Below are 17,391 nucleotides of genomic sequence, written 5' to 3'. Positions count from 1 at the left end.
AAGCGGCCTAAGACGTGCCCATTGTCGATGAAACGTGCCTGTTTTATTGCGCACTGCCTTCAAAATCTCAAACAATTCGAGGTGGAAAATGTATCGGCGGAAGACGACCAAAGGAAGACTCACTGTACTACAGTATGGAAACGTGTTCGGTGAAACAGAGACGCCACTGGTGACTGGAACGGAGGCAAAACTGCGTCGTTTCAAAAATACAGACAGCAGTAAGCTTCCATTCACATAGCGAAGCGATAAAAAGGTCTGGATGGTGAGTGGTCTTATGGAAAAATAGCTGGGCTCTTTCAGTGCCAAAAGGAAAAACGGAAATCGCCAAATTCTCCTTTTCCTAGCAAATGCAATCTGCCACTTAAAAGTCAAGTTATCACACGCGAAATTGGCTTGGTTGCCGCCAGGTTCTACCAGCCTCAGACAATCCATGTATCAGGGGATTATTTGCGCATTCAAGTCCCATGTTAGGAGATTACTTAGTACTTGGTACTGAAGAAGCCGAAATGCATTTGCTCTGCCCGGTCATTTCCTGGCCTGGAAGCAGTAAATTGGATTGTCTTGGCAGTAAGGGAAATAAAGCCCGAAACTGTTACCAAGTGCTTCAACAAACAGGATTTGGAGGTCTATTAAGAGGAAGACACTTCTGTGGCCATAAGCTCAAGAAAATGTAGCAGCAATTGCTGACCTGAGTAAAATGCGAAACACGTTTCATGTAGTGCAGATGACAACATTTGAAATGATGACTTTCTATTAACCCGATCCACTTTTACTTCAGCAGTAGATTTAATGAAAATACGCAACACAGAAAAAAGGTCAGGAAGAAACAAAGGAAGGAGAAGAGGAACAAAATATTGTCTCTAGGAAAATTAATACACCTGAATAAACTATAGCGTGTATACACGATGTTACGCATTTTGCATCAGGGTGTTGAAACTTTGCATAGTGCAAAAAACTAGGTAGAACAAAAAGTTTTAAATAGGGAATTCGAACCAATTTCCGTCCTTGACATGTAGCGAAGAAAGCGAAATGTAAAGCAAATAAACACGGGAATAATATGAAACGCATACGATAGTAAACGAATTTAAAATTAGAGTGAAAATACAGAAATACCTTATTATTTATCAGTTAGTGTTGAAATGTCCCGTTAGAAAAATTATGAATTACTGTGCTGGTAAACTTCTACGTTATGATACAAAGACAGCTGATTGCTATATTGTCCGCAAGACTCTTCGATGGTGACTGTTCAGCCGCACATTCGTAACAGATGGCTGCTGGTCATCTCTACAAGGACTGCAGTGGGTCTGCACCTCTGGTTGCCCACCAATACCATAATCTCTAACAGGACTACAGTGGGTCTGCTCTTCAAAACTTCGACTGACTCTGTTGTGGCCCATTACCTGTCTGCATGTTAGCACTGTCTTTCCACTTCCTCAAGACTGCATCGAAATCCACTACTTCCGTGTGCATTTTCTTTTACTGATCAGACTTCGTGCAATGTAATTACTACTGTGACGAATGATCAGGACTGTTTTTATAGACAGTGGACAATTTTTGCTTTTGACCAGCAGTGTATCAATAAGTGTGTGCATTTGATATATTTGTTATCGTTAATATTTAAAAAATTTAACAAATATGTATTGGTCATTGCCCAAAACAATTTGTAAAATTTTTTTGTGGGGAGCATGGGGGCTATGTAAGTAGGCTGTGTAAGTTTTGATGTTGGTAACGCCACGTAGCGCTCTGTATGAAAATCACTGACTGTGCTGTGTGCAGTCTGTGGCTGGTTGGACTCATTGTTGCAATATTCACGTGTATAGTGTTGGACAGTTGGATGTGAACAGTGCATGGCATTGTGCAGTTGGAGGTGAGCCGCCAGCAGTGGTGGATGTGGAGAGAGAGATGCCAGAATTTTGAGCGGACGATCTGGTCGTGTGTCCGTCATAAAAATGAAATTTGTTTAATTGGAAGTCACAAAATTATACATATATTATGACTTTTGAACGCTATTAAGGTAAATACATTGTTTCTTCTCTATAAAAATCTTTCATTTGCTAACTATGCCTACCAGTAGTTAGTGCCTTCAGTGCCTCAGTGCCCCAGACATCCCAAAGATTTTATAGTATCATGTAAAGGGTGTTAGTGACACCTACGTTAGTGTCCAGACTCTCAAGGGTGTTAGTGACACCTACGTTAGTGTCCAGACACTCATACATGACACAGGGACTAATATTAAGAGCAGTAAGAAGTCAAAAGCAGAAATTCTTAAACGCAATTACAAAATTCCTTTCTTTATAATGGATGATCCAGTTTAATTCTCGCAGAACTGCTAAGATGAATGAAATAGGTATAAGAGTCAGTGAAACAGTTGAAACTGACAAAATTAAACAAATCCCCAGGTCACGACGGTTTCCACTGAGATTTTATACGGAATTTGCGCCGACTTAGCCCATCCTTTAATCGTAATATTCCATAGGTCCCTTGACCAAAAAGCTATCCCTTGACTAAAAGAAAGTAAAAGTGACAGCCGTCTACGTGAAGGGCAGCAGAAGTGATCCACAAAACGACCCTCTAGTATCTTTGGCATCCAATTGGACAGATCCTGAGCTCAGACAAGCCAATTAACATGAATTCCGCAAACATCTGTCACTTGAAAGTCAACTTGATCTTTTATAAGTATGACATCCTGAAAGTCATGGATCACGGCAGTCAGGTACTACCTTGTTTCTTGACTTCAGAAAAGCAACCGACTCGGTACTACAGCAACCCTAATTAACGGAAGTACGAATGTATGAGGAATCAAACGAAATTAGTGACTGGACTGAAGATTTCTTTGTAGGGAGGACGCAGCGTCTTATCTTGGATGAAGTTTGGTCAACATAATACGTAGCAGTAACTTCAAGTATTCCCCAGGAAAGTGTGTGCCCGTTTATACTGTATTTTGATGACCTTGCAGACAATATTAATAAAACCTCAGATTTTGCTCCAGTCAGTTATCTATATTAAGTACTGTCTGAAAAAAGCTACACAAGATGTTGGTAAGATTTAAAAACTTGAAAACTTGCTTTAAATTTTCATACATGTAAAACTGTGCACTTCACAAAACGAAAAAAGACTACAATGGCACCCGTGACGCAGTAAGGTACATTATTGTCTGGCGAGAAGTTTTCTTTTCTTTCTTCAGGACTTCATTTGCACAGACTGATCACGGCTTAACAGCTGCATGTAATTTATAGACGAATGACTCCCAAGACCTAACACTACGACTGTTAGTATTTATTTCCCATTCACATTAAAAAGGAGGCTTAACAACAATTTGACGTCTCTTAGCAAATAAAAGATTAATTTAAACTTCTAAGACTTCAGATAGAAAATGCTTTCTCCGATTTCTATAGTGAGTTTTCAGCTGGCGGGGGCAAGTGTCGTATCAATCCTCCCCTGCGACAGCAAGAAAACGTTCATTATGTAAATTCGCTTTATGCAGAGGTCATGCTTCACAAAATCCCATAAACCATCATGTACGAGATTAAGGTCGGGTTTTAGGATCATCTTGGATTGGAATCTTAATGGTAAATATACAGGAGTGCTTGACAATATGTCTTCGGCTTTGAAACTAGTAATGTCTGAATAAATAAAGGAAAATAGTACAGTTGTAGTAGAGTTAGTCAAGCAATGGTCCTGCATACAAATTCTCTCTGAGGAACTGGAGAAGATTTCCAAGTATTTACAATATGTATTCTCTATAAAGATGAAGAAGATTACCAAGTATCCTCCATATATTGCTTCTGTTCCATATTCTGGATGCTACGAGAGATATGCTTACCATTTTACAGTAAAATTAAATGAACTGCGGACAACTGGCTGCGTCCATCGGAAATACAAAATTATGAACACATCAACAGCTTTGTGACAACCTGAAGGTGTGGGCGTAAGCGTCCAGGCACGTTTTACGTGTAGCAAACAACTTCACGAATTTCACCGAGAAATATTTTATGTAATCTTAGAATAGTGACAGTTTCCTATCAGTCCAGTATTGAAAGAATAATTCACAAATGTATCGATGTTCACTAATTTATTAGGCACATACTTGGAAGGAAAAGAACTCACAACTAATTGGCTACAGTGCCAAAGAATGTTTCTCAAGATAAAAACAAATCGGAACGAACAAAGCTAAGTGCCCTGCCAATAAAACGCAGTCTTCGGTTTGCCTTCCCCACAACCATTTCTGTGTGTTCCTTCCAGTTTAAGTTGTTCGTAGTTATAATTCCTAGATATTTAGTTGAATTTACGGCCTTTAGATTTGACTGATTTATCGTGTAACTGGAGTTTAACTGATTCGTTTTAGCACTCATGTGTATGACCTGAGAGGAAATCAGGAATCCGGTCACAAAACTGAGACGATATTCCATAAGAACGCAATTTAACTACAAGCCGCTTGTGCGGTACAGTGTCAAAAGTCTTCTGGAAATCTAGAAATATGGACTCAATCTGAAATCCATTGTCAATAGCACTCAACACTTCGTGTGCGTAAAGAGCTCGTTGTTTGTTCACAAGAACGATGTGGCTATGTGTCGGTAGACCGTTCTCTTCGAGGTAATTCATAATGTTCGAACAGAATATATGATCCAAAATCCTTCTGCATATCGACGTTAATGACTTGGGCCTGTAATTTAGTGTATTGTTCGTACTACCTTTCTTGAATATTGGTGTGACCTGTTCAACTTTCCAGCCTTTAGGTACGGATCTTTCGTCTAGTGAGCGGTTGTATATGATACGTATGGAGCTATTGCACCAGCATACTCTAAAAGAAACCTACTTGCTTTTAATAAGTGATTTAAATTGCTTCACTACTCCGAGGATATCTACTTCTAAGTTACTCATGATGGCAGAGTATGAAACTCATGCAAAACAACGAACCCAGTCACAGGTTGCACACAGAGTCTGTGTTTTCGTACACGACTATGTTAGGGACCTCTAACGCTATGAATAGACTTACTATTGTTGCGTCCGAAAGAGGGACCTGTTGGGTCAGTGCATAAGTTCGTAGCGTTTTTGTTTTGCATGTTGTTATTCGGATTGCTATGGGTCTATTTTATCGATTCCCATTTTTCATATGTAGTTCACTGTTGCTATCTGAGATCACATAATGTCATTTTGTCGGTTGGGAATAGTGAGTGGAGCTGTGAACGCGAGGAAATGGAGTGCCAAGTGGAGAAATCAGAACATTTCCGACATATTCTTCTGTTTCAGTTCAAATAGAGGGATGGCCTAACGCGAATTCTTTACAGACGAATGGAAAAACTGGTAGAAGTCGACCTCGGGGAAGGTCGTTTTGGATTCCATAGAAATGTTGGAACACGTGAGGCAATACTGACCCTACGACTTATCTTAGAAGCTAGATTAAGGAAAGGCAAACCTACGTTTCCAGCATTTGTAGACATAGAGAAAGCTTTTGACAATGTTGACTGGAATACTCTCTTTCAAATTCTGAAGGTGGCAGGGGTAAAATACAGGGAGCGAAAGGCTATTTACAATTTGCACAGAAACCATATGGCAGTTATAAGAGTCGAGGGACATGAAAGGGAAGCAGTGGTTGGGAAGGGAGTGAGACAGGGATGTAGCCTCTCCCCAATGCTATTCAATCTGTATATTGAGCAAGCACTAAAGGAAACAAAAGAAAAGTTCGGAGTAGGTATTAAAATCCATGGAGAAGAAATAAAAACTTTGAGGTTCGCCGATGACATTGTAATTCTGTCAGAAACAGCAAAGGACTTGGAAGAGCAGTTGCACGGAATGGACAGTTCAAATGGCTCTGAGCACTATGGGACTTAACATCTATGGTCATCAGTCCCCTAGAACTTAGAACTACTTAAACCTGACTAACCTAAGGACATCACACAACACCCAGTCATCACGAGGCAGGGAAAATCCCTGGCCACGCCGGGGGAATGGACAGTGTCTTGAAAGGAGGGTATAAGATGAACATCAACAAAAGCAAAACGAGGATAATGGAATGTAGTCGAAATAAGTCGGGTGATGCTGAGGGAATTAGTTAGGAAATGAGACACTTAAAGTAGTAAAGGAGTTTTGCTATCTGTGGAGCAAAATAACTGATGATGGTCGAAGTAGAGAGGATATAAAATGTAGACTGGCAATGGCAAGGAAAGCGTTTCTGAAGAAGAGAAATTTGTTAACATCGAGTATTGATTTGAGTGTTAGGAAGTCGTTTCTGAAAGTATTTGTATGGAATGTAGCCATGTATGGAAGTGAAACGTGGACGATAGACAGTTTAGACACGAAGAGAATAGAAGCTTTCGAAATGTGGTGCTACAGAAGAATGCTGAAGATTAGATGGGTAGATCACATAACTAATGAGGAGGTATTGAATAGAATTGGGGAGAAAAGGAGTTTGTGGCACAACTTGACCAGAAGAAGGGATCGGTTGGTAGGACATGTTCTGAGGCATCAAGGGATCACCAATTTGGTACTGGAGGACAGCGTGGAGGGTAAAAATCGTAGAGGGAGACCAAGAGATGAGTACACTAAGCAGATTTAGAAGGATGTAGGCTGCAGTAGGTACTGGGAGATGAAGAAGCTTGCACAGGATAGAGTAGCATGGAGAGCTGCATCAAACCAGTCTCAGGGCTGGCTGAAGGATGGCAGCAATGGAGGCAGCCAGAAACATTTGCGCCGTGTATGGGGATTATACCATTGGACAGAGCACGGCAGGAAAACGGTTTTCTCGTTTCAAGGAGGTTGACTCTCCACGTTTAACGTTCAGAAACATCTTGAGTGCTTGATGAGGATCGTTTAAACGGATTAATTCTCATGATCCACGCCAGTGAACTCGAGAATTGGCAAATGTTATGAACTATGATCCTTTCAGCATCGTGCGATATTTGCTTACAATGGGAAAGGTTCAAAAATCGAGTGTATGGGTACAGCATGCTGCACGCCAAAATCACAAAAATCAGCGGGTGCATCTCCACTATACATGAGTTGGGTTGGAAAGTCATTCCTTCTTTTTCAAATGATCTTGCATCCTCAGATTTTCATCTTTTTCGCTCTCTATCGAACAGTCTTCAAGAAACTTAACGTTCCGAATGAAAAGGCGCCCCGAACTTAGCTCGACGAGTTCTTCGCGTAAAAAGCACGTGATTTCTATAGTCGCGGAATCAAAAATTTACCCCAGCGTTGGTTGACTACTGTAAATGATGAAGGAGAATACATTATTCATGATAAAAGATTCTGGTATGTGTAACTTTTGTGTTTATTGAACCTACGAAAAACGCTGCGACCTTATACTCCAACCCTATTTATAAGGAAAGTAGAATTTAACATCCAGGCAACAATGACGTCACTAACGTTTCGGAAAAATTGGAGGACGGATTCGACTGTGGATTGTTTAAGGGAACATTCAATACTCCACTTAAAGTGGTTAACAAGAGACAAAGAGAACCTAACTGAAGATGCCTGAACAAAGAACCGAAACCAGAATATCATTAGCTAAGGCTCATTGAAAAATTCTGTTTGATTTTCCCAAGATAATGAACCAGCGAGATAGCTCACTTAGCAACACACGACGCCATTAGAGGGCAGCAACAGTGGTGGGCAAGTAAAATCTAAGCTTGACATGCATTAAGATGTGAACTTCGTGAGAATGTTATCGTCAGTGTTACCACACGTGTCCTCCGAATAATCGGATCTTTCGCAGTTGATCATTAACACAGATAAAGCAAATCACCACAACACAGGTGTCTCTCTACGGAGATAAGAGACAATATAAATAGTGAGCAGCATTAGGACAGATCACATAGCTGGAAGCAAAGCAGCGAGACGTGCTCGAGGTAAGCGACATCCACTCCTAACAGACGCTAAGAAGTGCCAACTCTGTATGGAGATGGCCAGTCATTAGTTGGTATAAAAAAGAGGTGAATCTGTTGAAGGAACTTTAGACTAAATTTAATGTCCGTTCTAATTTACAGATGAAGACGATCTTCATCCTCTTCGCTGTCCTCGGGATAACAGCAGGTAGCATAACCATATTATGATAACATAAATTTTACAATGCCTGTTTCTACACAGTGAAACCACATACCTACTCGTTGATGAGGGGGACTAAATACATTGCACTGCTCATTAATTTCAGCAAAGGCTGTTCCTGCCCCCCGTATTAGCGCACAGACACGCAACCTCCAGGATGACCTCAATGACTTCCTCGCCCTCATCCCCGTCGACGAAATTGTCGCTATCGTCACCGATCACTTGGCCAACGACCCTGAGGTGCAGGCTGCTGTTCAGTACATACTCTCCGATGACTTCAAGAGCATTGTCCTGGCCATCGACGCTCTCCCAGAATACATTGATGTAAGGATCTCCACCTATCCCAGTTCCAGACCGACGCAATATACTTTTATTATGAATACGTTAAATTGTTACCTTCGTCTCCACAGTTCCTCAACTACCTGCAAGAGTCCGGCCTCGATGTCTACAAATACGTGAACGCTCTACACGACTTCCTGGGACTGCCCCAGCTTACTCCTCCATCCAAGCTGAGACACACCAGGAGCATCCGTTCCATGGTCGACGAGATTCTCGCCATCTTGCCACTGGAAGAACTCCGGGCTCTGTTCGATGAGAAACTGGAAACCAGCCCCGACTTCAAGGAGCTGTACGACAGGATCAGGTCTCCAGAATTCCAGGTGAGTCGTCATGCGTTGATCAGTAGTTAGCTGATCTTCATGGAGGATACTTGGTACTTGAAGCTTATTTGGCCTGTTTATCTGTTGTAGTCGATCGTGGAAACTCTGAACTCGCTGCCAGAGTACCAGGAGCTGCTCCAGAAACTGAGGGACGCTGGCATCGACGTCGACGCAGTCATTGACCTGATCCGCGGTCTTTTCGGCCTGCCAACAAGTAAGTAACTTCGTATCTACTATAACTGACGAAAGCACCAGTATATAACAGGCAATCTTCCGAAGATCGTCACATTTCAGAGACAATTACACAATTTCGCTTCTATAGCACTTCTCTTTATCCTGTCTTAGGCAGCAGCAACAAGATTCGATTCCACATAACTGCCAAGAAGGCCAACCGCAACCTCCAGGATGACCTCAATGACTTCCTCGCCCTCATCCCCGTCGACGAAATTGTCGCTATCGTGCTCGACCACTTGGCCAACGACCCTGAGGTGCAGGCTGCTGTTCAGTACATACTCTCCGATGACTTCAAGAGCATTGTCCTGGCCATCGACGCTCTCCCAGAATACATTGATGTAAGGATCTCCACCTATACCAGTTCCAGACCGACGCAATATACTTTTATTATGAATACGTTAAATTGTTACCTTCGTCTCCACAGTTCCTCAACTACCTGCAAGAGTCCGGCCTCGATGTCTACAAATACGTGAACGCTCTACACGACTTCCTGGGACTGCCCCAGCTTACTCCTCCATCCAAGCTGAGACACACCAGGAGCATCCGTTCCATGGTCGACGAGATTCTCGCCATCTTGCCACTGGAAGAACTCCGGGCTCTGTTCGATGAGAAACTGGAAACCAGCCCCGACTTCAAGGAGCTGTACGACAGGATCAGGTCTCCAGAATTCCAGGTGAGTCGTCATGTGTTGATCAGTAGTTAGCTGATCTTCATGGAGGATACTTGGTACTTGAAGCTTATTTGGCCTGTTTATCTGTTGTAGTCGATCGTGGAAACTCTGAACTCGCTGCCAGAGTACCAGGAGCTGCTCCAGAAACTGAGGGACGCTGGCATCGACGTCGACGCAGTCATTGACCTGATCCGCGGTCTTTTCGGCCTGCCAACAAGTAAGTAACTTCGTATCTACTATAACTGACGAAAGCACCAGTATATAACAGGCAATCTTCCGAAGATCGTCACATTTCAGAGACAATTACACAATTTTGCTTCTATAGCACTTCTCTTTATCCTGTCTTAGGCAGCAGCAACAAGATTCGATTCCACATAACTGCCAAGAAGGCCAACCGCAACCTCCAGGATGACCTCAATGACTTCCTCGCCCTCATCCCCGTCGACGAAATTGTCGCTATCGTCACCGATCACTTGGCCAACGACCCTGAGGTGCAGGCTGCTGTTCAGTACATACTCTCCGATGACTTCAAGAGCATTGTCCTGGCCATCGACGCTCTCCCAGAATACATTGATGTAAGGATCTCCACCTATACCAGTTCCAGACCGACGCAATATACTTTTATTATGAATACGTTAAATTGTTACCTTCGTCTCCACAGTTCCTCAACTACCTGCAAGAGTCCGGCCTCGATGTCTACAAATACGTGAACGCTCTACACGACTTCCTGGGACTGCCCCAGCTTACTCCTCCATCCAAGCTGAGACACACCAGGAGCATCCGTTCCATGGTCGACGAGATTCTCGCCATCTTGCCACTGGACGAACTCCAGGCTCTGTTCAACGAGAAGCTGGAAACCAGCCCCGACTTCAAGGAGCTCTACGACAGGATCAGGTCTCCCGAATTCCAGGCGAGTCGTCATGTCTTGATCAGTAGTTAGCTGACCTATCTGGAGGATTCTTAGTACTTGAAGCTTATTTGGCCTGTTTATCTGTTGTAGTCGATCGTGGAAACTCTGAACTCGCTGCCAGAGTACCAGGAGCTGCTCCAGAAACTGAGGGACGCTGGCATCGACGTCGACGCAGTCATTGACCTGATTCGCGGTCTTTTCGGCCTTCCTACGAAGAAATTTTAAACGACAATTTTAGCAGATAAATACAACGTGTTATTGCCTGTGGTGTGCATTATGGGAAGACTGAAGTGTTGTTTTCGAACTATGAGCACGTGAATAAATTATTTTTCAGCGTAATATGAATTGTTTACTGTTATATTTCATTCAGACTTCTTTACCATTCCTTATGTTCCTTTGTACATTCTGTTACATCTGAAAACAATACAATACACATTTGAACGTTTTTTGTTAATGTGGCTGCTGTTGATGAGTCCCACATTGCACACAGAACACTGTTTCCCGAAATTTTTCTTGCAAATCGTCCATTTTTTTTTTGTTTTTTTTTTTTTTTTGTTTACCAGTGTTGTGTGTTCAATCACATGTCCGTTTCCAAAAGTCCTGAGTTCAACTGGAACACATGAAAGGGATGATTTTGGGTATGATGGATATTCTGCCCTTTTCCGATGAGAAGCAGCAGATAATCTTGCTACCATCCTCAGGAATTGAAGCAGTGGAATATTTTCATTCGAGAGGCAGTAGATGATGTGCGCGTTGACCAACGCTACTTCTAATGCATTGGTGAAGAATGGGAAGTACCATTTCTTACCTCCAGTTCTCATACGATATTTCCGCACATTCCAGTTCAGTTTGTCCACACCTCCCATATGACTGTTATATTCTGAAATCATTCTTGGCTGTGGAACCTGCACTTCTCTGTTCTCAGCTTTGCTCCATCTCCTTACTTAGCTTACTGGATGCACTGTCTCATGGTTTGACAAGAGCTTTACACAATTGTTATCCTTTCGCATAGCTGCCATTATCTGCGTATTCTTGTCAAATCTATACTGTCATACGCTCCTCTTCGTTTCTTCTTCATGCTGCTATCAGATTCTATTGGACAGTTATTCATTTGGTTCATACGGGTAGTTCCAGTTGCCCTTATTCTCGTTTCTGATGGCTCTTTCATAAAACAGAAGCTCTTGAAAAAGTTATAAAAATATACGTTGTGAAGTTGAGGAGTTTGCAGAAAAGAAATCGTATTCAGCAGAACTGATCCGCCAAATCCCAGAACCGAAGCATCACTTGTATCCTTCGATTTTCCTTCATAGAATGACATATGGTAACAGAAACCGATTTGAGAACAGCACATGACCCACTGTTTGAATTCAAATCTCACTGGTTTCCCGCGAATGAACTGTTTTAGGTAATGGTGTCTATAATATTGTACCATTTCCTCACCAATGCTCAGCCTGTCGGAAAAAACTTGATATTTCATGAAATTATTATTCAATAAATCCATCTACGGACGAAGTTTAAAAAGTTTATCCCTTTCGTCAGGTGGGATTCTGTTCAGGTGTGTGTTATCACTGAAAGGAAGGTGGCGATTTACTTCCAGACATCTGTTGCAACTTATACACTGTCGTACAGACCCTCATATTCATTCCGGTATAGCATTTCCTGTGAAAGAGCATGGTATCCAGTGAAAAGTAGTGTACCTATGAAATTTTTAAGCATCCTTCGATAACTCACAACTGTGGTTATTGTTCTGTGTAGCATATCGGACACTTTCACTGACAGTCAAGTTCAATATCTGTTCATCAAAAAATTCTTCAAAACACTCAACATCAGATTTTCCTTTCAGTGCTGCTACCAAATTGGATTTTCGCTGTTCAATTTATGGTGTATCAGGATAGGTTTTAGAGTAAGTCGAATCTTCTGTTGTCCAATTAGTAGTGATAATAGCTTTCACTTTCTTTCTTCGCTGGACTGTTTTCCTTTTCTCCATTGGCATGAATTTCCAAGGAACCTGGCTTATCAGATGGAACAGTACTTTCAAACATATTTTCGTCGATATCTTCACAGCCGGACATCTCATCTACACAATGTGGAGGGAGCTCGACAATGTCAATGGTCTCATTCACATTACCATCATCGCCAAAAGAAGCCATGAAGTTCGGGTCATTTACAATTTCTTCAATTTCCCTTATAGAAAGTGTTTCATAGTGACTCATTGTGTCTGAGAAGCAAATAAAAGTAAAATAAAGTTTTACGTGGAAACGGCCATGAGCCCCAAATGGGGATCGAAGGTCAGACAGGTGTCATGCAGAAATGAAACATGCCTGTACACAGATACTAGAAGTTATTTACATAATAATACAACTTATGCTGTATTGAAAATGCGCATTTCTTGTAACGCTGAAAAACGTAGCTTCTTCACAAAAATAAAAGTGTACAGCTCACTCGTTTAACAACTGACGAAACCTCAATGTAAGTGCTCGACAAAGGTCTGGACAACAATTGGAAATGGAAGCATTTGCTGCCAGCATTATTACAATTGCAAAATTTCCTTTACAAAGACAAATCCCGAAATGGGGTTCATGGAACTTAGTGGGTTAAGTAAACTCCATACACAAACACTCTGTGTCTTGTAGCGCAGTGGGTAGCGCGTTGGACATCTAAATCAATGTTCACAAGTTCAACCCCCATTCGCAGTAATTTTTTTTCCTTTCTTTTCCCTTCCTATTCTCTTCACTTAATACTACTGTCACCTTAAGTTTACTTTATTCGGAAAAATGTCATGTGAAAGCTGTAATTTTCGTATCATATTACATTTTAATATCTGTTTTCATTTATTAGCTTCATTTTACACCTGATCAATTTGAGATGAATCTCTAGAATGGTGTCAAGAAATTGGGGCCATACCTGATGCAGCTCTTATTCTGAAGAATCTGAGAAACCATTTAACACTTTCTGACCACATTATTCTTCCCAGACAAATCGTTGAAGGTAATTTGCCACTTCCGACTGCATCCATTGAACCTATTGTAAGGCCTTATGATTTTCACAAAGAGAAAATTGCTTGAAACCTACGAGGATATGTAATAAGATCAGGGCATTACGATAAAATGAAAGTTGGTCTTTTAAATAATAGAGTTTCAGCAGTAGTTAGTATGCAGTAGAACAACAGGTAATTTAAGGTTTTGCTGCGTCAACTGCATATTTTGTACACATATTAATGCAGTAAGACATCTGTCTTATTTCAAAATGGATTACTCGTCGAACCTTGTGTCTCGAACAACTAGCCCACTTTAACTTATAATTACGTGGGTGGGTCATGCCTGAAGTAGCTCTTATTCTTAAGAATGGAGAATCAGACCTGTATGATTAGTTTGTGTCACTAATTTCATTTATAGCTTCTCTTACTTGTTGTCGTAACATCTGTAGATAAGAGCGCAGACGAGTGACTGATAATATGCATCTCGTAGTAATCTTAAGAGACATATAATCGTCAATGAGTTGTACCCGAACGTGTGATCTCGTAGTAACGCAATCCGAACGATTAGCGATCTGTAGTATACAAGATCTGACACTTCAGCAAATCTCTTCTGATTCCTAAAGATGATTCCTTTTTGTTACCAAATAAAACAAGTTTAATGGCAGAAAGAAAAACAAATTCTACGATTCAGGCTGAAAATATTGCAACTTAATTTTAGTTGCTTTAATTAACAAAGGAATATCACTAAAATTCGATTTGATTGTTCTTTTTGTTGTTTTTATTTTCCTTAATTCAGCCTATGTCTATTCCTGTGGAAATGACAGTTTCCTCAATTTAATTTGTTTATTCATTTAAACATCTTTACAGATTATGGGATACATCACTTACTCATAAATATGGTGTAGGAACATGCACACACACACACACACTCACACACACTTGCTTTTACATAAAGTACAGAATATTTACCAGTAACATTCCATTACCGGTACATAACATTGAATGAACTGCAAAGGACAGCCACATGAAAAGATGTGAAATAAGACGGCCAATGTCTTCATCGAAAAACGTTTCCGGTTGCCCTACGCCAAAGAGAATTCTCTTACATATCAAACTAGGGCTAATGTCCATACTTATAAAACCAGGAATAGAAACTTGATAAATGTCCCCTGGAGTAGACTATCCAAGACCAAAAACAATTTTACACACATTGCCAAGGTGTTTCTGGACAAAATACCACAAAGTATTAAGGAACTGCCACACAATAATTTTAAAATGGTGATGGTATCATGGCTAAAAAGAAAGGCTTTCTATAATGTTCAGAAATTTTTATGTAATACTATAAATGATTTAACTGTAATGTGAACTAAATTATGTGTATTATAAACAGGGTAATATAAAAGTGTAAATTGAAATTTATGTAAGTTTAATATGTAACATTGTATTCTCTTGCCCAGAAAGAAATAACTTATACAAGTATAAATTAAAATTTATGTAAGTTATATGTAACATTGTATTCTGTTGTCCACAAAGAAATAACTTGTACTTGACGATGTCTTATGCAACAGCAATGTTGTCTTCAGACAAATAAAGGGAATTGACTGACTGATTGATTGATTGACTGAGGCATGATTGTACCCAGGTGTGTACCTCTTAGTCTGAAGCATATCGATGGCAGGGCTCCAAAAATATGGCAGTCGCTTGGGGAGACATCGGGAATGCATGGAGGGCGCGTAAGGGCTTCCCAGCGAAACTTCTGCAGTGTAGCCGTCCACATATTGCCAAGTTAGTTTTGACTACACTGCAGAAATTTGAGCATTTTTGGTAATTTAACCATTAAGGGGACAAAAGAGTGGATGAAAACATTTTTGAAAACAACTACTAAAGCACCAGTGCTTTTTGGTCAGAAGCACATGCGGCAAAATCATGGATCTATAGCCTTGATTTACGCGAAAAGTTCAGAATGTGTTGCAATTTGTGAACAACATAAAAATTTGATTAAATAAAAAAATCTGTGCAGGCCATACAGTGTATCAAGAAGCGGGCGCAGAGCTAGTCGTTTATAATCTGCGCTTGTGATCTCTCTCTAATAACTATGCTGTTAAAGTCTAATCTTTCCTCGACTTTTTTTGGTGTACTATTAGTAAGACACGACTCAGACGTGAAGGCTCTGAGACACAGCCATTCCAAAACACAGACTAAAATATACTTTTCAGTGCCGTATTATACAATTTCTATTATCAGGGGTCATTTCAAATATTTTCCATGTAGATTTAAATAATAACAGTGAACTTTTTTAGAACTGTTGATATCAAATAATGTATTTCAAACAAGTAGTCGCTAGTCTTAAGACTGCACCTAGAAACGCTGGTTAGCTCAAGGTAACAGAGGCTTGGAGGAGTGGCTTCTATGGAGTCTCTTACGTACTGCTAGAAGGCTCAACAACCTGAATGAAAGGCTGTCTTACCAACCACCTGTTACGTAGCCATTTGTTACGTTATATAAATTTTTAATTCATCAGATGAATTTTGCTCTTGTTAGAGCATGATTCTTTCTCTCAGGGATATTATCTTTTCTTATCACTTTTACTTATGTGCATAAGTAAATATGAAACGTGTTCTTGAAGGGTCGCTGTTACTCATGTACCAACTTTAGAATTTGAACGTGATGACTAAAATATAGTTGCCGTTAATGGAACTGAATGTAATTTTGTTAATTTCTATTTATTGATTGCAAAGCAAGGCTCGAGAGAATTTCGATTGTTGCCATGGAGCGGCCAAGAGGTGAACTCATGGAATCTGTATAATTTAAAAAAATGAACTTTAACGTACATTAATTATCTGTTGCAATTTAAAAAGGTTCTCAATACGAAATCTCTCGCTGTTACAGTTACTGTTAACACTTTGAAAAATAAATTGATACTACGGCTCGTAATGGCCGACCAGAGTCTGTGTCAGAAGATGAGCTTCCCACAACGCAAATTACTGAAAAAAATGCTTATTAAATAAATTAGCTGCTGCCACCATTTGAGGTGACAAAGAAATTCATTTTGTGATAACAATAATTAGTTTATTTTAGCAGAATACCGAATAACTTACATAAAATATGTGTAGCCGCTCAATGGCTGTCTTCCGTATCGCGAAACAAAACAGAGTGAGTACCATAAAGTACGTTCTTCCCCTGCGGCTGTACAATCGCGTCCCTTTACGATCCTTTTTTTATTTTCATAGACGTGTTTTAAAGAAAGATGCTACTTTTAAATAATCGCTGCATATCAGTTGTTTCAAGAACATGAACTGTATGTATCTTTTATACTAATTATGTTCGTAAAATACAAATGCATAAAATACAAATAATTTTTGGTTCACCCTTAACAATATTGTTCACTGTTTACAACCGATATTTATGTGACGTACCGTCACACACCACATGATTTCTGCGCTTATAACAAAGTGAAATCAGTAGAGTGATTGAACCTCACTCTAAAATCTTGCCTCTGTATTTCTCTACTGTGGACCGATGAGTCATTAACATCGTTTGATATTCCTGTTTTGATAGTGTTAAAGGTACTCTTTTGTTTCTGGCACTGGCAATTCCATCCACTGTAGTACATGCTTGATAAGTTTGTAAATGCCTAGCTCGAGAGGTCAAGAATACTGTAACATTATGGTATCCATCCAGAGAGATTATCACGAACGATTAGATGAAATAAGGGAGCAAACCATGTGTCATTACCTCCAGTTGCTGACAAACTCCAAATTTGCTAATGGCGTATGCTTCATAAAATACTTAATTTACAATGCATTTTGACGAGTTTCTCGACGTTTGCGGTGGATGGAACTGCCAAAACACTATTTAGAGATATAATTTAAGGGGACCAAAAAAAAATATCTGTAGG

At 40.3% G+C, this 17,391-nt stretch overlaps 1 protein-coding gene across 14 annotated transcripts in view; it reads left to right on the top strand.

Moving 5' to 3' along the window:
* Nucleotides 1-10,855, top strand: part of LOC126162248 (uncharacterized) — a 332,117-nt gene extending 321,262 nt beyond the window's left edge. For 10 of the 14 annotated variants that reach the window (XM_049918627.1, XM_049918626.1, XM_049918629.1 and 7 more), the window contains 7 exons: nt 8,793-8,916; nt 9,048-9,274; nt 9,361-9,609; nt 9,700-9,823; nt 9,955-10,181; nt 10,268-10,516; nt 10,607-10,855. In XM_049918627.1, coding sequence (XP_049774584.1) covers nt 8,793-8,916; nt 9,048-9,274; nt 9,361-9,609; nt 9,700-9,823; nt 9,955-10,181; nt 10,268-10,516; nt 10,607-10,741 — 1,335 coding nt within the window. In that variant the 3' untranslated portion in view covers nt 10,742-10,855. The remainder of the gene's footprint in view (nt 1-8,792; nt 8,917-9,047; nt 9,275-9,360; nt 9,610-9,699; nt 9,824-9,954; nt 10,182-10,267; nt 10,517-10,606) is intronic. The other 4 variants (XM_049918631.1, XM_049918633.1, XM_049918630.1 and 1 more) reach the window with 4 other exon arrangements.
* The last annotated feature ends 6,536 nt before the right edge of the window (nt 10,856-17,391 follow it).

The sequence above is a fragment of the Schistocerca cancellata genome, chromosome 2 (genome assembly GCF_023864275.1).
Source record: "Schistocerca cancellata isolate TAMUIC-IGC-003103 chromosome 2, iqSchCanc2.1, whole genome shotgun sequence".
NCBI classification, from domain to species: Eukaryota; Metazoa; Arthropoda; class Insecta; order Orthoptera; family Acrididae; genus Schistocerca; species Schistocerca cancellata.
Note: the sequence above shows the minus strand (reverse complement) of the source record. Positions and strands in the feature narration are given on the sequence as shown.